The sequence below is a fragment of the Bombina bombina genome, chromosome 4 (genome assembly GCF_027579735.1).
Source record: "Bombina bombina isolate aBomBom1 chromosome 4, aBomBom1.pri, whole genome shotgun sequence".
In the NCBI taxonomy this organism is placed as follows: domain Eukaryota; kingdom Metazoa; phylum Chordata; class Amphibia; order Anura; family Bombinatoridae; genus Bombina; species Bombina bombina.
In genome coordinates, this window is record NC_069502.1 from 263,210,543 (window position 1) to 263,234,509 (window position 23,967).

Below are 23,967 nucleotides of genomic sequence, written 5' to 3' on the forward strand. Positions count from 1 at the left end.
AGAGCAGTCGCGCTTACGCTGATAAGTGGGCATTTTGGCTAAAATGTTTTTGATAGAATTATCCATTACAGCCGTTAATTGTTGCATAGTAAGGAGTATTGGCGCGCTAGATGTACTAGGGGCCTCCTGAGTGGGCAAGACTCGTGTAGACGAAGGAGGGAATGATGCAGTACCATGCTTACTCCCCTCACCAAAATACCCAGATTAAATGATTCCTCAAGGCTAAATATGTGTAATATATGAATCGATTTAGCCCAGAAAATGTCTACAGTCTTAATAAGCCCTTGTGAAGCCCTTATTTACTGTCTGAATAAAAATGGCTTACCGGATCCCATAGGGAAAATGACAGCTTCCAGCATTACATCGTCTTGTTAGAATGTGTCATACCTCAAGCAGCAAAAGACTGCTCACTGTTCCCCCAACTGAAGTTAATTCCTCTCAACAGTCCTGTGTGGAACAGCCATGGATTTTAGTAACGGTTGCTAAAATCATTTTCCTCTTACAAACAGAAATCTTCATCTCTTTTCTGTTTCAGAGTAAATAGTACATACCAGCACTATTTAAAAATAACAAACTCTTGATTGAATAATAAAAACTACAGTTAAACACTAAAAAACTCTAAGCCATCTCCGTGGAGATGTTGCCTGTACAACGGCAAAGAGAATGACTGGGGTAGGCGGAGCCTAGGAGGGATCATGTGACCAGCTTTGCTGGGCTCTTTGCCATTTCCTGTTGGGGAAGAGAATATCCCACAAGTAAGGATGACGCCGTGGACCGGACACACCTATGTTGGAGAAAAAGTCTTGCTTGAAGAAAATAAAAACTAACATTTTATCACCTCTTTCACTTTACCCTTCCTATTACTTAGAGTAGGCAAAGAGAATGACTGGGGGGGTGGAGTCAAGGGAGGAGCTATATAGACAGCTCTGCTGTGCTGCTCTTTGCCACTTACTGTTAGCAGGAGGATAATTTCCCACAAGTAAAGGATGAATCCGTGGACTTGTCGTATCTTATAAAAGAAAAGATATTCTTTGATAAAAGGACAATAAATGCAAAACTTATTTTATCTCTGTAAGGCTTTTTGTGGATCTTTCCAATAGAGTGACAGTAAAGATTAGATTTTTCTGCAATGTATATCAAACATTGCAGTACATATGCAACTTACCTTTTAATGAAAGAAAAAAACCTCTTTAAACTATCATTTGCACCCCGTGGTCACGTTTTCCCTTAACTGCACACTCTGTCTACTGAATAACCTGTACAATTATACCTCAAGTTTCGATCAAGCTTTTTTTTTTATTCCAGTTTTTAAACAATAGCTGTCATTTTTGCTCCATCAAATGTAAAAGCCCAAGCATGCTTTACTTTGAGGATGATACTTACAATGTGGGATTTACTCCAATTGCTAAATCTATAAATGCTTAAGAGCAACATGAATTAGGAGCTATTTACACACTCTTTAAATATTGAAGAGCTGATAAAAAGAAATAAATATAAGCTTAAAGGGACACTGAACCCAATTTTTTTCTTTCGTGATTCAGATAGAGCAAGCAATTTTAAGCAACTTTATAATTTACTCCTATTAAATTTTCTTCATTCTCTTGCTATCTTTATTTGAAAAAAGACATCTAAGCTTTTTTTGGTTCAGACTATGGACAGCACTTTATTGGTGGATGAATGTATCTACAAATCGGCAAGAAGAACCCAGGTTGATCACCAAAAATGGGCCGGCATCCAAACTTACATTCTTGCATTTCAAATAAAGATACAAAGAGAATGAAGAAAATTTGATAATAGGAGTAAATTCGAAAGTTGCTTAAAATTTCATGCTCTATCTGAATCACGAAAGAAAAAAATAGGGTTCAGTGTCCCTTTAAGATTTAAAATAATGCCCATCCTTGCCCAGAGGATAAAGGGAGAGACTGTTGAAGCAATCCAGGCCACAAAATGGGTGTGGTTAGTGTTTCCGTCAATCCGGTCAAGCTGCTTTATGGATTAATGATTGTAAGGGTGGGCAAAGTAAGAGCACAAAAACAGAATTTATGTTTACCTGATAAATTACTTTCTCCAACGGTGTGTCCGGTCCACGGCGTCATCCTTACTTGTGGGATATTCTCTTCCCCAACAGGAAATGGCAAAGAGCCCAGCAAAGCTGGTCACATGATCCCTCCTAGGCTCCGCCTACCCCAGTCATTCGACCGACGTTAAGGAGGAATATTTGCATAGGAGAAACCATATGATACCGTGGTGACTGTAGTAAAAGAAAATAAATTATCAGACCTGATTAAAAAACCAGGGCGGGCCGTGGACCGGACACACCGTTGGAGAAAGTAATTTATCAGGTAAACATAAATTCTGTTTTCTCCAACATAGGTGTGTCCGGTCCACGGCGTCATCCTTACTTGTGGGAACCAATACCAAAGCTTTAGGACACGGATGAAGGGAGGGAGCAAATCAGGTCACCTAAATGGAAGGCACCACGGCTTGCAAAACCTTTCTCCCAAAAACAGCCTCAGAAGAAGCAAAAGTTAAACACTAAAAAACTCTAAGCCATCTCCGTGGAGATGTTGCCTGTACAACGGCAAAGAGAATGACTGGGGTAGGCGGAGCCTAGGAGGGATCATGTGACCAGCTTTGCTGGGCTCTTTGCCATTTCCTGTTGGGGAAGAGAATATCCCACAAGTAAGGATGACGCCGTGGACCGGACACACCTATGTTGGAGAAAAAAAATATTTTTAGATTCATACATTAACTCAATATGAAACAAAATTCTGACCTGTTGCTTCTTTTTTATGGCCTCGGAAGACCTGTAGCTCTTCTCTAAGGTTGCGAATATCAAACAGTTTGCAGAGGTGATCTCGAGATGCAGTGAGCAGCCAGTTTCCATTCAAGTTCCACTTTACTTCCATTACTGTGTTTTTGTGAGCATGTCTAGATTAAGAAAGCAGAAAAAGAACATGACACCAAACATCAATACCAATATAAAGTTTATATATATATATATACATACATACATAAACACACACATCTACACATACACATATATATATATATATATATATATATATATATATATATATATATATATATATATATATATATATATATAAATAAAATATTTTACCAGGAAGGTAAATATTTTACCAGGAATATATACATATACACACACACATATACATATATACATCTACATACACACACACACATATATATATATATATATATATATATATAAAGCATAGAGACAAAGCGCACTCCTAGGATCCTTATTCAAATACTTTTAATGATGAACGTTTTCAGACGCACAACGTCCGTCCTCAGACCAAAAAGATATTACATAGTACTTACCCCAACACCTCTTAAATGTGACTAACAATCAGTGTGAACCGGCCGGACCAACACGCTCTCCCGAGTAGCTCCGCCCCCGGCGGGTGACGTCATCAGCCCAGGCAACGTGAGTCCGGTCAGTACAATGTATACATAAGTGCACCCTAAATAATAAAACAATAAGACAGAAAGTGAGCATGATGTAAATCAACAAAACACAGTCCTTACAGAATACTGTATATATGGGAGAAATATTGATTGGTTGTGTGTACTGTCCAAAGCGCCACGATCGGTTGTCATAGCAACCGTTAACAACAAAACTTGTTAGGCACATGACAGTAAAACAACCAATGATAGAACCCCAAATACCTCGCAATTTTTTATATCAAATCGAAGCAGTTTAAGACATAAAGGGGGGAAAAAAGGACTTACAAGTTGTTATAATATGTCATCAGCTCTACGTTATAATCAAAGAAAAAAAGCAAAAACGCTGGATGATCATGTGACCCTACCAGGGCCAATCTGATTAGACCCCAGAGCTGAGAATATATACAAATGTAGTCATAACAATATGAATGTGTCATAACTTTAAACATATATACTATATTCATATACCAGACACAGCAAATATATATACACACGCCAAAACTCAGCGTAGAAAAACAAACAATAAATAACAAAATTGCCAAAAATTGCAAAAAGATTGCAAAACATAGCAAAAGAAATAGCATTTAATAGTTATAATAACAACATGTATGGATGTCATTACAGCATGTGCATATCAAAAGAGTCAAAGTTGGACATAAACATAAAATAAAGAATTATTATAATTATGCAAATACTCTAAGACATCTCATCCATGTGTACCTGCAGAGTATTTGATAGCATAACACCAGGATCAGATACACTTAAGGTGAAGACTATATATGGATTATGGCTCTCATTATTAATTTATTTCTTTATGCATCAATGAACTCTCCAAGTGCCAATTCTGTATATATCACCCTCGTAAGGTTATTATGTCCTGGACGTAATGACAAACAGAAAGCTGTTATAGGAAGGCCTGCCAATCCAAATGGAACAACCTAGTGGTGTGACTACTAGGTCAAAAAACTTGTCAGGAAGAGAACAAAAATCCGGAGAGGCGGATATAAAGAAAAAACCACCCCTGATGCCAACAAGATAATGGAAGAGAATATTGTGGTCTATCTTAGTGATCACAATTTAACCACTGTGGAGACTCAAGTTCTAAACAAGGGCCTCACCTTCATCCCCACCACTAAAACAGATTCTTTTGACCTATACATTGATTCCAAAAAGTTCCAGACAACTATTGCTAAAAGAAAAGTTCCATACGAATTGTGAAGAACGTACTCTATTTAGGAGGAAGTCCAAATATACTCCTCAATCCACAAACTCAAGTATCAATACATATATGAGATTGAGTATGAAGGAAATGGAACAGTCGGTCCATGATCACCAAAATGATACATTCAACAACTTCTCCAGGTCTGAATGGGCTGCTCTAAGGTCTCTCACTACTGATAAGAACCTAATTATTCGTGAAGCGGATAAAGGTGGGGCAATAGTTTTACTAAACTATGGAGAGTATAAAGAAGAAATTTTATCACAATTGGAGGATGGTAAGACCTACAAACAGTTATCACAGGTTCCCACTATGCTCTTTAAAAAGAAAATTGACGAATATTTACATATGGTCCATACACAGAACTTACTGGACAAAACAACTGTGAACATCCAAGAATTCCTGTGCTCTATACCCTCCCAAAGATACATAAACGGTTAGAAAAACCACCTGGGAGGCCTATTGTGTCAGCAATAGGCTCGGTCCTACAACCCTTGGCCACGTTTGTGGACAACTTCTTACAACCCATAGTTATGAATATGCCATCTTATTTAAAAGACTCAGCCTCTCTATTATCATTACTGAAGAACATGGATAATATCCAGCCAACAGATCTATTAGTTACTTTGGATGTAACATCGCTATACACTGATTCCACACCAGCAGGGGATGCAGGCTATTTCAAAACAGTTGGCTAGATACCCTTATGTAGGTCCACCAGCTGAACTTTTACTACACCTGTTAGAATTTTGTCTAAGTAAGAACTACTTTAGGTTCGAAAGTAAGTTTTATCTTCAACTAATGGGAACAGCGATGGGGTCCAATGTGGCCCCTTCGTACGCGAACCTCTTTATGGCCATTTTTGAAGAACTTGGGACGGATCTGTTCAGAGATGAACACATAAGGGTCTTCAAACGATATATAGATGACCTTTTTTTGATTTGGAGTGGGAGTGTTGCCCAATTGGAAGACTGGCTTATCCAATTGAATGTAGCTAATGAGGCTTTACAATTCAAAATGATCTACACCAGATAGACTTTCTGGATGTAAGGATATACAAGAACAACAACAAGCTAGAAACTACCTTGTTCCGCAAAGAGACGGATCGCAAAGCTTTGTTACATTTCACAAGCTGTCACCCACCAGCCTTAAAAAGGGCCCTACCCAAGTCACAATTACAGAGAGTGACCAGGATCAATTCAGAAGAGGACAATAAATTGGGCCAATTATCAGAAATGAAAATCCGTTTTGAAGCCCGCCAATATCCGACCAAATTACTTAAGAAACAATGTGAAATGGTGCTGAATGACATCCAAAGAACACCAAGAAAAGAAGAGAATAGGATGACGTTTGTCACCACCTATACGGGTGACAAGAATAGTATGGCTTCAGCAATCAAGAAGAATTGGGAGATTATTAGCAGTGACAATACGCTGCCCCTTCTGAATTCACCTCCACCAAGAATAGGCTACAAAAGGGCAAGATCTTTGAGAGACCACCTAGTCCAGACAGATCCACAACAAGCATACAAAAAGTACACATGGTTGGATACTAACAAACCTGGAGTCTATAGATGTTTGGGTTGCACAACTTGTGGAGGGCTAATTACAGGTCCCTCATTCACACATCCTTACAAGAGGAAAATATTTAAACACAAATATAGGCTTATGTGTACGACTACACACAGTCTATTTACTCCATTGCCCGTGTGGCCTATATTACGTTGGAAAGACGGTTGATGATCTACGTACCCGCATGGCAAACCACCGATCTGCAATTAGATCTGCACTCAAGCAGGGCAACTCGGAGCAACCTGTTACCAGACATTTCCAGCAGTGACAGCACAGGGTATCCGATTTGAAATATACTATAATCGATCATGTGCCACCATTGTCCAGGGGAGGTGATCGCAACACAATATTACTGCAGAAGGAAGCAAGATGGACGTACAATTTACAAACATTGACACCCAAAGGTCTAAACAACCATTTGTATTGGCAGGCCTTCCTATAACAGCTTTCTGTTTATTGTCATTACGTCCAGGACATAATAACCTTACGAGGGTGATATATACAGAATTGGCACTTGGAGAGTTCATTGATGCATAAAGAAATAAATTAATAATGAGAGCCATAATCCATATATAGTCTTCACCTTAAGTGTATCTGATCCTGGTGTTATGCTATCAAATACTCTGCAGGTACACATGGATGAGATGTCTTAGAGTATTTGCATAATTATAATAATTCTTTATTTTATGTTTATGTCCAACTTTGACTCTTTTGATATGCACATGCTGTAATGACATCCATACATGTTGTTATTATAACTATTAAATGCTATTTCTTTTGCTATGTTTTGCAATCTTTTTGCAATTTTTGGCAATTTTGTTATTTATTGTTTGTTTTTCTACGCTGAGTTTTGGCGTGTGTATATATATATTTGCTGTGTCTGGTATATGAATATAGTATATATGTTTAAAGTTATGACACATTCATATTGTTATGACTACATTTGTATATATTCTCAGCTCTGGGGTCTAATCAGATTGGCCCTGGTAGGGTCACATGATCATCCAGCGTTTTTGCTTTTTTTCTTTGATTATAACGTAGAGCTGATGACATATTATAACAACTTGTAAGTCCTTTTTTCCCCCCTTTATGTCTTAAACTGCTTCGATTTGATATAAAAAATTGCGAGGTATTTGGGGTTCTATCATTGGTTGTTTTACTATCATGTGCCTAACAAGTTTTGTTGTTAACGGTTGCTATGACAACCGATCGTGGCGCTTTGGACAGTACGCACAACCAATCAATATTTCTCCCATATATACAGTATTCTGTAAGGACTGTGTTTTGTTGATTTACATCATGCTCACTTTCTGTCTTATTGTTTTATTATTTAGGGTGCACTTATGTATACACTGTACTGACCGGACTCACGTTGCCCGGGCTGATGACGTCACCCGCCGGGGGCGGAGCTACTCGGGAGAGCGTGTTGGTCCGGCCGGTTCACACTGATTGTTAGTCACATTTAAGAGGTGTTGGGGTAAGTACTATGTAATATCTTTTTGGTCTGAGGACGGACGTTGTGCGTCCGAAAACGTTCATCATTAAAAGTATTTAAATAAGGATCCTAGGAGTGCGCTTTGTCTCTATGCTTTGTATGCCTCTTTTGCAGCACCCAGGGCATTGGAATACTAGTTAGCTTGGAGTGCAATCTGTTTCAAATTTATATATACATACATACATACACACACAGGTAGCCCTCAGTTTATGCCGGGGTTAGGTTCCAGAAGGAATGGTTGTAAATCAAATCCGTTGTAAATTGAAACCCAGTTTATAATGTAAGTCAATGGGAAGGGAGGGAGATAGGTTCCAGGCCCCTCTCAAAATTGTCATAAGTAACAGCTAATACATTATTTTTAAAGCTTTGAAATGAAGACTTTAAATGCTAAACAGCATTATAAACCTAATAAAATAATCACACAACACAGACTTCACTTGCATTTTTCGGCAAACAGTTCTTTCTATGCATTCCAATCTGGACTGATTTATAGACAGGAAGATCTTGTTCGTTTGAAATCTGCTCGATAGCTCAGGTCTGGTTAAAACTGATTAATTTCAGCTTGCTTGGCTTTGCTGCAACACAAGTGGACTGGAAAAAAAGGTTGTTATTCCAAAACGGTGTAAATTGAACCGTTGTAAAACGAGGACCACCTGTGTGTGTGTATATATATACATATATATATATATATACATACATATATATATATACATACATATATATATATATACATACACATATACACATATACATACACACATATACATACACACATATACATACACACATATACATACACATATACATATACATACACATATACATACACATATACATATATATACACATACATATATATACACATATACATACACATATACATATGCATATATATACACATATACATATATATACACATATACATATATATACACATATACATATATATACACATATACATATATATACACATATACATACATATATATACACATATACATACATATATATATACATACACATATATATATATACATACACATACATACATACACCTACATACATACACCTAAGGAATTATTCCAATAACTCAGACTATACTACTCGAAGCCATGATCTAATAAAGAGGCTGGAATAAAGAGGATATAAAAAAGTAGTAATAAGCAAAGCCAAACTAGAAGTTGACAGTCTAGAGAGAAAGACTATTATTGGACAAACCAAGATCTAAAACACCGAGCATGAACAAAATAATTTCGGAATGTGTAACTTTTGTTACGCAATATTCATCTGACTACGATGATATATGTAAAATTATCCAGAAATATTTGCCCATGCTTCGGGCCGATGATGGTCTAGTGAGGACAATAGAGCAAGTATGCAGATTCTCCTATAGGAGAGGGGTTACCATAGGTAACAAGATTTCACCTAGCATTCTACCCACTAAAAGAGCTACAAAGCTCCTGGCTAGATGCAAAAGGTATGTTTAGATGTGGATATAGCGCTTGTATTCCTTGTTCATTCATACAGAGAGGAGTTATTTTTCAATCCCTCTCCACAGAAACAATACAATCTGAAATCATGTGTAAACTGTAGAACTAAAAATGCCATATATGTCATATGGTGTACTTGCACAAATAAGCAAAATGTAGGGTGTACCTCTAGAGAAGTCAGAGAAAGGATCAGACAGCATTTGTCTGACATCAAAAGGTCTGGGGCCCGATCCGATATGCAGCGTCGCCCGTAAAAGCCGGCGACTCCAAATTTTGCGCTGGTTTGGTATCACATATACGGCAAAGCATACAACTTACGCGCGTATATTTCTGCCTTCGCCCGTATTATTTTTACCCATAGACTGACATACAAAACACGCGCAGTTTGGTATCCAATTTACAGCTTAAGGACTTACGCGCGCAGATTTCAGAAAATCTACTCCATTCTCATCTCGCCACAAATATCAGGCACAGGAACCCTTGCACTGACTAAAAAACCAACGTAACTCCCTGGAAGCCTTAAACACATACATTTCAGCAGCATCTCAAGGTTAAAGGGACAGTATACTATTATATTTCTTTGTTAAGGTTTATTTGTGTATTTCAAATAGTTTGAAGCCACAACATAAAATGGATTGAGCTTGTAGGTACTTTATCACATTGTGGACATATACTTGCTTATTTACTTTCAATTGGATTACCTTCATCTCTTTAGAACCCACTGGAGTGAAATTTATTCTAATGCTAACACAGCTTGGCACGGATGCCAAAATATATAAAGGGACAGTCAAGTCCAAAGAAAACCTTCTTTTAAATAGGGCATGTTATTTCAAACTAGTTTCAGATTTAATTAGAACACTTGCTTTGTTCTCTTGGTATTCTTAGTTGAAAGCAAAACCTAGGATGGCTCATATGATCATTTCTAACACCTTCTTGAAGGCTGCCTCTTTGCAATTGTGTCAAAACAATCACAGACACCACATCCTCTCACCTGCAGACTTAAAACACCTGATAATGCCCACCCTATCAGTAACATCACAACTATATATACCAATGTGTCAATTTATAATGGATGTGAGATACATTGATTTACATCTTACAAGTGAATATTACTATATGTACCCTTCAGAAACAACTATTGTGGATGTAAGTTATAGTACAAGAATGTCAGAAACAGGTTAATATTAACTTTTTTGGGCCATTTCCACACAGGCCTTATTATATGTTTAAACAATATTAGTGTACTAAAACACCCCCCACATGGATGTGGATGACAATTATATGGTAAATAACAGAGGACAAGATTTATGGTGAACTATAAGAATATTTTTTTTTTTTTTTAGGCTTCTTGGATGAGGGGGCTGAGGTGACTGGAGTGGATTTCCTGGTTTGGGAAGATTCAGATGATTCTGCTGGAGTGCTGGCCACAGATGATAGGCTGGAGGCAGTGTCCTGCTAGTGTGTGAAGTGCTCAACCAACACACCCAAGAGTTGGTTTTGTTCCCGCCATCTATTGTCAATCTGCATATCAGAAATAACTCAGCATCTGCGACTGGTTTTGTACAATTGCAGTTAATGATGCTGCCATGTCCCTCTGCAGCTCTATGCTACGCTGGAGTAACCTCTGTTGGCTCCTGTGAAATCTGTGTTGGCCTTTTTGTCTGCTCTCGCAGCTTATGAGCCTCCTCTATAGTGAGATGCATTCCTCGCCCAGGGGAGAATACAGTGGATCTACAGGCTCTTGAGCAGCAGTGATTCTAGGTGCAGGTTCAGCTCCAGCTGCCGGTGCTTCAGGGACAACGTCAGCTGCCGGTGCTTCAGGGACAACGTCAGCTGCCGGTGCTTCAGGGACAACGTCAGCTGCCGGTGCTTCAGGGACAACGTCAGCTGCCGGTGCTTCAGGGACAACGTCAGCTGCCGGTGCTTCAGGGACAACGTCAGCTGCCGGTGCTTCAGGGACAACGTCAGCTGCCGGTGCTTCAGGGACAACGTCAGCTGCCGGTGCTTCAGGGACAACGTCAGCTGCCGGTGCTTCAGGGACAACGTCAGCTGCCGGTGCTTCAGGGACAACGTCAGCTGCCGGTGCTTCAGGGACAACGTCAGCTATATGCTCATCTGTGGATGGTGGAGCTCTCCCAAGGGAAGCGGATGGTGGAGCTCTCAGGCTGGTTTGGTAGTCCCATTGACGACTAGTGTGTGACCACTCAGTCTGTCGAGTTTGCATTTCTTGCGACATCCCCTGTGTGGAAAAGCCATAACTGGCTTGATATTGTGTTGGGGGGGGACATGGACCCTTGGTGGCTGACTTGGCTCCCCCTCAAAGCCAAAAGGATATTCCTCAGGCCAGGTATCTTGCCAGGGGTCGTATGCCAATGGTGGTGGCATAACTTCTGGGTCCTCAACGGAGGCAATCCAACCCTGCTCATGCCTGGGAGGATACTGTCCATGTTGCTGCCTGAAGACTGGTGGTGGAGGTGGCTGCATGGCTGTGACTGGTGGTGGAGGTGGCTGCATGGCTGTGACTGGTGGTGGAGGTGGCTGCATGGCTGTGACTGGTGGTGGAGGTGGCTGCATGCCTGTGACTGGTGGTGGAGGTGGCTGCATGCCTGTGACTTGTGGTGGAGGTGGCTGCATGCCTGTTTGCAGCCTGGTGACAGGAGGTTCTGTGGAGGAGTCAAATGATGATAGGGATTAGTACAGTCATATATATGTCCATGTGGGCATACAATGTACATTGATACATGCTAGGGACAATACTCATTCTCATGTCAAACTGTATAACATGCATGTGCACAATGTGATTTGTGATATGAGGGATTTTAATCTGCACAGTATACAGGTATGTTTATCATACAATAGTTATGTGTACATGTCAATGATGGAAAAATGTGTTCTTTAAGTGACACTATGGTCACACAATTTACTTTAGCCTGATGTAGGCACAGAACCTGCTTTCGGAACTAAAAGTATTGTGATGGCTATAGTGTCAATTAACTGAAAACTCAACATGTTGCTTGTGGCCTGTGTTACTATGAGACATGTTAGTATTGCACTATTCCACCTCATATCATGAATTGCATTGTGTTAAGTAGCATTAATGTGAAATATAATTGTAGATGTTTTTGTTAGTAGGCCAAATACCATGCTCCTCATTGTGTACATGTATGTGTGACATTAAAGGATGTTATATCGCAAATACATATAATACTGGTGTGTGGGATGTTACTCACCAGCATGAGGTACTGTGGTTGCAGCCCCTGAGTCACGAGCCCCTGGAAGTCCACGGACTGCTGTGATACTCAGGGACCTGCGTATCTCCTGCCAGGTGTTGTATTCGGTTTCCAGAGGTGGACCACCGCCTGTTTCCCTCTGGTGCATGGCTTCCTGCCCCATCTTCTCTTTCACCCACCTCTTTTAAGTCCCTCGCCAGTCCTCCTCTGCGGGGCCACACTGTTTACAGCATACTATACCGCCAACCATGCTGTCTTACGTATTCGGGCAACGCCTTTGCCCTTCTCCTGGCCAAAGAGGGCACTGTGGTTGTCCATGATGGCCTGGACTAGCGCAACATTCTCATCAAATGAGAAGTTTGGGCATCTCATGCGCTCCTCCTCTGTGGCCACCTGGCTTCCTCCCTGGGATGTCCCTGGTGTGGGTTCCTCCCTACCCTCTCCCTCCTCCTCCCTTCTGTCCCCATGTGCACCCTCTGTCCCTCTTCTAAGTGTGCCTGGTCTCTGGGCATCTCCCCTCCCATCATCCCTTCTAACTCTCCCTCTCCCCACTCCACTAACTCCCTGACGGGGACCCCGCTGCTCCTCCTGTCCGCTACAATACTCCTCTCCCTGCAACTCCGCTCCCCTCCTCCCCACCTCTCCCTGCCATCCTCAAACTACACACACTCACACTCACTCCCAGTTCAATCGCACACAATCACAACCAAACACTCAGCCTATCACACTGTAAAATTGAAATAAAATGTGTGAGGTGTTAGAAAAAAAAAGTGTTGTGTATTTTGTATATGTATGTATGCAATATGTGTGCAATATGTAAAAAAACAATATATCTAAGAACTTACCTGATAAATTCATTTCTTTCATATTAGCAAGAGTCCATGAGCTAGTGACGTATGGGATATACATTCCTACCAGGAGGGGCAAAGTTTCCCAAACCTCAAAATGCCTATAAATACACCCCTCACCACACCCACAATTCAGTTTAACGAATAGCCAAGAAGTGGGGTGATAAGAAAGGAGCGAAAGCATCAAAAATAAGGAATTGGAATAATTGTGCTTTATACAAAAAAATCATAACTACCACAAAAAAGGGTGGGCCTCATGGACTGTTGCTAATATGAAAGAAATGAATTTATCAGGTAAGTTCTTACATAAATTATGTTTTCTTTCATGTAATTAGCAAGAGTCCATGAGCTAGTGACGTATGGGATAGCAGATACCCAAGATGTGGAACTTCCACGCAAGAGTCACTAGAGAGGGAGGGATAAAATAAAGACAGCCAATTCCGCTGAAAAAATAATCTACAACCCAAATCTAAAAAATGAAATAATAAGCAGCAGAATCAAACTGAAACAGCTGCCTGAAGTACTTTTCTACCAAAAACTGCTTCTGAAGAAGAGAAAACATCAAAATGGTAGAATTTAGTAAAAGTATGCAAAGAAGACCAAGTTGCTGCTTTGCAAATTTGATCAACAGAAGCTTCATTCCTAAAAGCCCAGGAAGTAGAAACTGACCTAGTAGAATGAGCCGTAATCCTTTGAGGCGGGGATTTACCAGACTCTACATAAGCATGATGAATCAAAGACTTTAACCAAGATGTCAAAGAAATGGCAGAAGCCTTCTGACCTTTCCTGGAACCAGAAAAGATAACAAATAGACTAGAAGTCTTTCTAAAACCTTTAGTAGCTTCAACATAATATTTCAAAGCTCTTACTACATCTTAAGAATGTAAAGATCTCTCCAGAGAATTCTTAGGATTAGGACACAATGAAGGGACAACAATTTCTCTACTAATGTTGTTAAAATTCACAACCTTAGGTAAAAATTTAAATGAAGTCCGCAACACTGCCTTATCCTGATGAAAACTCAGAAAAGGAGATTCACAAGAAAGAGCAGATAATTCAGAAACTCTTCTAGCAGAAGAGATGGCCAAAAGGAACAACACTTTCCAAGAGAATGCATAGGTTCAGACGGAGGAGCCTGTAAAGCCCTCAGAACCAAATTAAGACTCCAAGGAGGAGAGATTGACTTAATGACAGGCTTGATACGAACCAAAGCCTGTACAAAACAATGAATATAAGGATGATTAGCAATCTTTCTGTGGAAAAGAACAGAAAGAGAAGAGATTTGACCTTTCAAAGAGCTTGCGGACAAACCCTTATCCAAACCATCCTGAAGAAACTGTAAAATTCTAGGAATTCTAAAAGAATGCCAAGAGAATTTATGAGAAGAACACCAAGAAATGTAAGTCTTCCAGACTCGGTAATAAATCTTTCTAGACACAGATTTACGAGCCTGTAACATAGTATTAATCACTGAGTCAGAGAAACCCCTATGACTAAGAATCAAGCGTTCAATCTCCATACCTTCAAATTTAATGATTTGAGATCCTGATGGAAAAATGGGCCTTGAGATAGAAGGTCTGACCTTAACGGAAGTGGCCAAGGTTGGCAACTTGCCATCCGAACGAGATACGCATACCAAAACCTGTGAGGTCATGCTGGAGCCACCAGCAATACAAACGAACGTACCATTAGAATTTTGGAAATCACTCTTGGAAGAAGAACTAGAGGCGGAAAGATATAAGCAGGTTGATAATTCCAAGGAAGCGACAACGCGACCACTGCTTCCGCCTGAGGATCACTGGATATGGACAGATATCTGGGAAGTTTCTTGTTTAGGTGAGAGGCCATCAGATCTATTTCTGGAAGTCCCCAGATTTGAACAATCTGAAGAAATACCTCTGGGTGAAGAGACCATTCGCCCGAATGTAACGTCTGGCGACTGAGATAATCCGCTTCCCAATTGTCTACACCTGGGATGTGAATCGCAGAAATTAGACAGGAGCTGGATTCCGCCCATAAAAGTATCCGAGAAACTTCTTTCATAGCCTGAGGACTGCGAGTCTGACCTTGATGATTGACATACGCCACGGTTGTGACATTGTCTGTCTGAAAACAAATAAACGATTCTCTCTTCAGAAGAGGCCAGAACTGAAGAGCTCTGAAAATCGCACGGAGTTCCAAAAATGTTGATTGGTAATTTCGCCTCCTGAAATTCACAAACCCCCTGTGCTGTCAGAGATCCCCATACAGCTCCCCAACCTGAAAGACTTGCATCTGTTGAGATCACAGTCCAGGTTGGACGAACAAAAGAGGCCCCTTGAATTAGACGATGGTGATTCAACCACCAAGTCAGAGAAGATCGAACATTGGGATTTAAGGATATTAATTGTGATATCTTTGTATAATCCCTGCACCACTGGTTCAGCATACAAAGTTGGAGAGGTCTCATGTGAAAACGAGCAAAAGGGATCGCGTTCGATGCAGCAGTCATGAGACCTAGAATTTCCATGCACAAAGCTACCGAAGGGAACGATTGAGACTGAAGGTTTTGACAAGCTGAAACCAACTTCAGACGTCTCTTTTCTGTTAGAGACAAAGTCATGGACACAATCTATTTGAAAACCCAAAAAGGTTACCTTTGAGGAATCAAGGAACTCTTTGGTAAATTGATCCTCCAACCATGTCTTTGAAGAAACACAAGTTGATTCGTATGAGATTCTGCAGAATGTAAAGACTGAGCAAGTACCAAGATATCGTCCAAATAAGGAAATACCGCAATACCCTGTTCTCTGATTACAGAGAGAAGGGCACCGAGAACCTTTGAAAAGATCCTTGGAGCTGTTGCTAGGCGGAAGAGCAACAAACTGGTAATGCTTGTCTAGAAAAGAGAATCTCAGGAACTGATAGTGATCTGGATGAATTGGAATATGAAGATATGCATCCTATAAGTCTATTGTAGACATATAATGCCCTTGCTGAACAAAAGGCAGAATAGTCCTTAGTCACCATTTTGAATGTTGGTATCCTTACATAACGATTCAATATTTTTAGATCCAGAACTTGTCTGAAGGAATTCTCCTTCTTTGGTACAATGAATAGATTTGAGTAAAACCCCAGACCCCGTTCCAGAACTGGAACAGGCACAATTATCCCAGCCAACTCTAGGTCTGAAACACATTTCAGAAACGCCTGATCCTTCACTGGGTTTACTGGAATGCGTGAGAGAAAAAATCTTCTCACAGGCGGCCTTACTTTGAAACATATTCTGTACCCTTGTGAAACAATGTTCTGAATCCAAAGACTGTGAATCAAATTGATCCAAACATCTTTGAAAAATCGTAACCTGCCCCCTACCAGCTGTGCTGGAATGAGGGCCGCACCTTCATGCGGATTTGGGAGCTGGTTTTGACTTTCTAAAAGGCTTGGATTTATTCCAGACTGGAGAAGGTTTCCAAACGGAAACCGTTCCTTTAGGGGAAGGGTCAGGCTTCTGTTCCTTATTCTGACGAAAGGAACGAAAACGATTAGCAGCCCTATATTTACCTTTAGATTTTTTGTCCTGAGGCAAAAAGGTTCCTTTCCCCCCAGTAACAGTTGAAATTATAGAATCCAACTGTGAACCAAATAATGTATTACCTTGGAAAGAAAGAGAAAGCAATGCATTCCAAGATTTAAGCCATAAAGCTCTTCTAGCTAAAATAGCTAAAGACATATACCTGACATCAATTCAAATGATATCAAAAATGGCATCACAAATAAAGTTATTAGCATGTTGAATAAGTTTAACAATGCCATAAGCATTATGGACTGACACTTGTTGCGCTAAAGCCTCCAACCAGAAAGTGGAAGCGGCAGCAACATCAGCCAAAGAAATAGCAGGTCTAAGAAGATTACCTGAACATAAATAAGCTCTCCTTAGAAAGGATTCAAGCTTCCTATCTAAAGGATCCTTAAAGGAAGTACTATCCGCCGTAGGAATAGTAGTAAGTTTAGCAAGAGTAGAGATAGCCCCATCAACTTTAGGGATTTTGTCCCAAAACTCTAATCTATCAGATGGCACAGGGTACAATTTCTTAAACCTTTGAGAAGGAGTAAATGAAGTACCCAGACTATTCCATTCCCTAGAAATTACTACTGAAATAGCATCAGGAACTGGAAAAACTTCTGGAATAACTACATGAGGTTTAAAAACCGAATTTAAACGCTTAGTAGATTTAGTATCAAGAGGACTAGACTCCTCCATATCTAATGCAATCAACACTTCTTTAAGTAAAGAACGAATAAACTCCATCTTAAATAAATATGAAGATTTATCAGTGTCAATATCTGAGGCAGAATCTTCTGAACCAGATAGATCCTCATCAGAAACAGATAAGTCAGAATGATGCGGTCACTTAAAAATTCATCTGAAATATGAGAAGTTTTAAAAGACCTTTTACGTTTACTGGAAGGAGGAATAACAGACAGAGCCTTCCTAATAGAATTAGAAACAAATTCTTTTACATTAACAGAGACATCCTGAACATTAGATGTTGAAGGAAAAACAACAGGTAAAGGATTATTACTAATGGAGACATTATCTGCGTTAGAAAGTTTATCATGACAACTAACACAAACTACAGCCGGAGGAACAGTTACCAAAAGTTTACAACAAATGCACTTAGCTTTGGTAGAACCAACATCAGGCAGCGTCTTTCCAGAAGTAGATTCTGATCCAGGGTCAGGTTGTGACATCTTGCAATATGTAATAGAAAAAACAACATATAAGGCAAAATTATCAAATTCCTTAAATGACAGTTTAAAAAAAAGTGAGACTTAAATAATGTGAAAAAAAGTGGAAACAAGTATGACGCCCACATTTTTTGGCGCCAAGTACAACGCCCATATTTTTGGCGCCAAGTATGAGGCCACATCCTCTGTCGCCGAAAACAACGCCCACATTTTTTGGCGCAAAAAAAACAGAATTTATGCTTACCTGATAAATTACTTTCTCCAACGGTGTGTTCGGTCCACGGCGTCATCCTTACTTGTGGGATATTCTCTTCCCCAACAGGAAATGGCAAAGAGTCCCAGCAAAGCTGGCCATATAGTCCCTCCTAGGCTCCGCCCACCCCAGTCATTCGACCGACGGACAGGAGGAAATATATATAGGAGAAACCATATGGTACCGTGGTGACTGTAGTTAGAGAAAATAATTCATCAGACCTGATTAAAAAAACCAGGGCGGGCCGTGGACCGGACACACCGTTAGAGAAAGTAATTTATCAGGTAAGCATAAATTCTGTTTTCTCCAACATTGGTGTGTCCGGTCCACGGCGTCATCCTTACTTGTGGGAACCAATACCAAAGCTTTAGGACACGGATGAAGGGAGGGAGCAAATCAGGTTACCTAAACGGAAGGCACCACAGCTTGCAAAACCTTTCTCCCAAAAATAGCCTCCGAAGAAGCAAAAGTATCAAATTTGTAAAATTTGGCAAAAGTGTGCAGTGAAGACCAAGTCGCTGCCTTACATATCTGGTCAACAGAAGCCTCGTTCTTGAAGGCCCATGTGGAAGCCACAGCCCTAGTGGAGTGAGCTGTGATTCTTTCAGGAGGCTGCCATCCGGCAGTCTCATAAGCCAATCGCATAATCCTTTTAAGCCAAAAGGAAAGAGAGGTAGCAGTCGCTTTTTGACCTCTCCTTTTACCAGAATAAACAACAAACAAGGAAGATGTTTGTCTGAAATCTTTAGTAGCCTCTAAATAGAACTTTAGAGCACGGACAACGTCCAAATTGTGTAACAAACGTTCCTTCTTTGAAACTGGATTCGGACACAAAGAAGGTACAACTATCTCCTGGTTAATATTTTTGTTAGAAACAACTTTCGGAAGAAAACCAGGCTTAGTACGCAAAACCACCTTATCTGCATGGAACACCAGATAGGGCGGAGAACACTGCAGAGCAGATAACTCTGAAACTCTTCTAGCAGAAGAAATTGCAACCAAAAACAAAACTTTACAAGATAGTAACTTAATATCTATGGAATGTAAAGGTTCAAACGGAACCCCTTGAAGAACTGAAAGAACTAGATTTAGACTCCAGGGAGGAGTCAAAGGTCTGTAAACAGGCTTGATTCTAACCAGAGCCTGAACAAATGCTTGAACATCTGGCACAGCTGCCAGTCTTTTGTGCAGTAAGACAGATAAAGCAGAGATCTGTCCCTTTAGAGAACTTGCAGATAATCCTTTCTCCAAACCTTCTTGTAGAAAGGATAGAATCTTAGGAATTTTTATCTTGTTCCATGGGAATCCTTTGGATTCACACCAACAGATATATTTTTTCCATATTTTATGGTAAATTTTTCTAGTTACAGGCTTTCTAGCCTGGATCAGAGTATCTATTACAGAATCTGAAAACCCATGCTTAGATAAAATCAAGCGTTCAATCTCCAAGCCGTCAGTTGGAGGGAAACCAGATTCGGATGTTCGAATGGACCCTGAACAAGAAGGTCCTGTCTCAAAGGTAGCTTCCATGGTGGAGCCGATGACATATTCACCAGGTCTGCATACCAAGTCCTGCGTGGCCACGCAGGAGCTATCAAGATCACCGAGGCCCTCTCCTGATTGATCCTGGCTACCAGCCTGGGAATGAGAGGAAACGGTGGAAACACATAAGCTAGGTTGAAGGTCCAAGGTGCTACTAGTGCATCTACTAGGGTCGCCTTGGGATCCCTGGATCTGGACCCGTAGCAAGGAACCTTGAAGTTCTGACGAGACGCCATCAGATCCATATCTGGAATGCCCCATAATTGAGTTATTTGGGCAAAGATTTCCGGATGGAGTTCCCACTCCCCCGGATGGAATGTCTGACGACTCAGAAAATCCGCTTCCCAATTTTCCACTCCTGGGATGTGGATCGCAGACAAGTGGCAGGAGTGATCCTCCGCCCATTGAATTATTTTGGTCACTTCTTTCATCGCCAGGGAACTCCTTGTTCCCCCCTGATGATTGATATATGCAACGGTCGTCATGTTGTCTGATTGGAACCTTATGAATTTGGCCTTTGCTAGTTGAGGCCAAGCTCTGAGAGCATTGAATATCGCTCTCAGTTCCAGAATGTTTATCGGGAGAAGAGACTCTTCCCGAGACCATAGACCCTGAGCTTTCAGGTATTCCCAGACCGCGCCCCAGCCCACTAGACTGGCGTCGGTCGTGACAATGACCCACTCTGGTCTGCGGAAGCTCATTCCCTGGGACAGATTGTCCAGGGTCAGCCACCAACGGAGTGAATCTCTGGTCTTTTGATCTACTTGAATCATCGGAGACAAGTCCGTATAATCCCCATTCCACTGTTTGAGCATGCACAGTTGTAATGGTCTTAGATGAATTTGTGCAAAAGGAACTATGTCCATTGTTGCAACCATCAATCCTATTACTTCCATGCACTGCGCTATGGAAGGACGAGGAACAGAATGAAGTACTTGACAAGAGCTTAGAAGTTTTGATTTTCTGACCTCTGTCAGAAAAATCCTCATTTCTAAGGAATCTATTATTGTTCCCAAGAAGGGAACTCTTGTCGACGGAGACAGAGAACTTTTTTCTTTGTTCACCTTCCATCCGTGAGATCTGAGAAAGGCTAGGACGATGTCCGTATGAGCCTTTGCTTTTGACAGGGACGACGCTTGTATTAGGATGTCGTCCAAGTAAGGTACTACTGCAATGCCCCTTGATCTTAGAACCGCTAGAAGGGACCCTAGTACCTTTGTGAAAATCCTTGGAGCAGTGGCTAATCCGAATGGAAGTGCCACAAACTGGTAATGCTTGTCCAGAAAAGCGAACCTTAGGAACTGATGATGTTCCTTGTTGATAGGAATATGTAGGTATGCATCCTTTAAATCCACGGTAGTCATAAATTGACTTTCCTGGATGGTGGGTAGGATCGTTCGAATAGTTTCCATTTTGAACGATGGTACCCTGAGAAATTTGTTTAGGATCTTCAAATCCAAAATTGGTCTGAATGTTCCCTCTTTTTTGGGAACTACGAACAGATTGGAATAAAATCCCATTCCTTGTTCTCTTATTGGAACTGGATGTATCACTCCCATCTTTAACAGGTCTTCTACACAATGTAAGAATGCCTGTCTCTTTATTTGGTTTGAGGATAAGTGAGACCTGTGGAACCTTCCCCCTTGGGGGTAGTTCCTTGAATTCCAGGAGATAACCTTGAGAAACTATTTCTAGCGCCCAAGGATCCTGAACATCTCATGCCCAAGCCTGAGCAAAGAGAGAGAGTCTGCCCCCCACTAGATCCGGTCCCGGATCGGGGGCTATCCCTTCATGCTGTTTTGGTAGCAGTGATAGGCTTCTTGGCCTGCTTACCCTTGTTCCAGCCTTGCATTGGTTTCCAGGCTGGTTTGGGTTGTGAGGCATTACCCTCTTGTTTAGAGGATGCAGAATTAGAGGCTGGTCCGTTTCTGCAAAAGGGACGAAAATTAGGCTTATTTTTAGCCTTAAAAGACCTATCCTGTGGGAGGGCGTGGCCCTTTCCCCCAGTGATGTCTGAAATAATCTCTTTCAATTCTGGTCCAAATAGAGTTTTACCTTTGAAAGGGATGTTAAGCAATTTTGTCTTGGAAGACACATCCGCTGACCAAGACTTTAGCCAAAGCGCTCTGCGCGCCACGATAGCAAACCCTGAATTTTTCGCCGCTAATCTAGCTAATTGCAAAGCGGCATCTAAAACAAAAGAGTTAGCCAATTTAAGTGCGTGAACTCTGTCCATAACCTCCTCATATGGAGTTTCTCTACTGAGCGACTTTTCTAGTTCCTCAAACCAGAAACACGCTGCCGTAGTGACAGGAACAATGCATGAAATTGGTTGTAGAAGGTAACCTTGTTGTACAAAAATCTTTTTAAGCAAACCTTCTAATTTTTTATCCATAGGATCTTTAAAAGCACAACTATCTTCGATAGGAATAGTAGTGCGTTTGTTTAGAGTAGAAACTGCTCCCTCGACCTTGGGGACTGTCTGCCATAAGTCCTTTCTGGGGTCGACTATAGGAAATAATTTCTTAAATATAGGGGGGGGGGGACAAAAGGTATACCGGGCTTTTCCCACTCTTTATTTACTATGTCCGCCACCCGCTTGGGTATAGGAAAAGCGTCGGGGGGCACCGGAACCTCTAGGAACTTGTCCATCTTACATAATTTCTCTGGAATGACCAAATTGTCACAATCATCCAGAGTAGATAACACCTCCTTAAGCAGTGCGCGGAGATGTTCTAATTTAAATTTAAATGTCACAACATGAGGTTCAGCTTGATGAGAAAGTTTTCCTGAATCTGAGATTTCTCCATCAGACAAAACCTCCCTCATGGCCCCTACAGATTGGTGTGAGGGTATGTCAGAACAATTATCATCAGCGCCCTCTTGCTCTTCAGTGTTTAAAACAGAGCAATCGCGCTTTCTCTGATAAGTAGGCATTTTGGATAAAAGATTTGCTATGGAGTTATCCATTACAGCCGTTAATTGTTGCATGGTAATAAGTATTGGCGCACTAGATGTACTAGGGGCCTCCTGTATGGGCAAAACTGGTGTAGACACAGTAGGGGATGATGTAGTATCATGTTTACTCCCCTCATTAGAGGAATCATCTTGGGCAATATCATTATTTGTGGCATTACTGTCCTTACTTTGTTTGGACGCTATGACACAATTATCACATAAATTTAAATGGGGAGACACATTGGCTTTCATACATATAGAACATAGCTTATCTGAAGGTACAGACATGTTAAACAGGCTTAAACTTGTCAACAAAGCACAAAAAACGTTTCAAAATAAAACCGTTACTGTCTCTTTAAATTTCAAACTGAAAACACTTTATTACTGAATATGAGAAAAAGTATGAAGGAATTGTTCAAAAATTACCAAAATTTCACCAGTGTCTTAAAGCATTAAAAGTATTGCACACCAAATTTCAGAGCTTTAACCCTTAAAATAACGGAACCGGAGCCGTTTTTAAATTTAACCCCTATACAGTCCCAGCTATAGTCTTTGCTGAGACCCAACCAAGCCCAGAGGGGAATACGATACCAAATGACGCCTTCTAGAAGCTTTTTTAGTGATTCTTAGCTCCTCACACATGCATCTGCATGCCCTGCTCTCCAAAAGCAACTGCGCAGTAATGGCGCGAAAATGAGGCTCAGTCTATAACTAGAAAGGCCCCCAGACTAAAAAAGGTGTCCAACACAGTGCCTGCCGTTTTTTAAACGTTCCCCAAGATTATAAATGCCAATTGTTAGCTAGAATCTGAATAATATGCCCCAATAAAGCAATCGATTTAGCCCATAAAAATGTCTACCAGTTTTTAAGCCCTTTTTAAGCCCTTTATTCTTTTATGTTTGACTAAGAAAATGGCTTACCGGTCCCCATGAGGGGAAATGACAGCCTTCCAGCATTACTCAGTCTTGTTAGAAATATGGCTAGTCATACCTTAAGCAGAAAAAGTCTGCTAACTGTTTCCCCCAACTGAAGTTACTTCATCTCAACAGTCTTATGTGGAAACAGCAATCGATTTTAGTTACTGTTTGCTAAAATCATCTTCCTCTTACAAACAGAAATCTTCATCCTTTTCTGTTTCAGAGTAAATAGTACATAC

At 40.7% G+C, this 23,967-nt stretch overlaps 1 protein-coding gene across 3 annotated transcripts in view; it reads right to left on the reverse strand.

The window, feature by feature from the left end:
* The window catches only part of WDR33 (WD repeat domain 33), a 635,894-nt gene that overhangs the window by 357,048 nt on the left and 254,879 nt on the right, over window positions 1–23,967 (reverse strand). For all 3 annotated transcript variants that reach the window (XM_053709945.1, XM_053709944.1, XM_053709943.1), the window contains exon 9: window positions 2,777–2,931. In XM_053709945.1, the coding sequence (XP_053565920.1) occupies window positions 2,777–2,931 (155 nt within the window). The remainder of the gene's footprint in view (window positions 1–2,776; window positions 2,932–23,967) is intronic.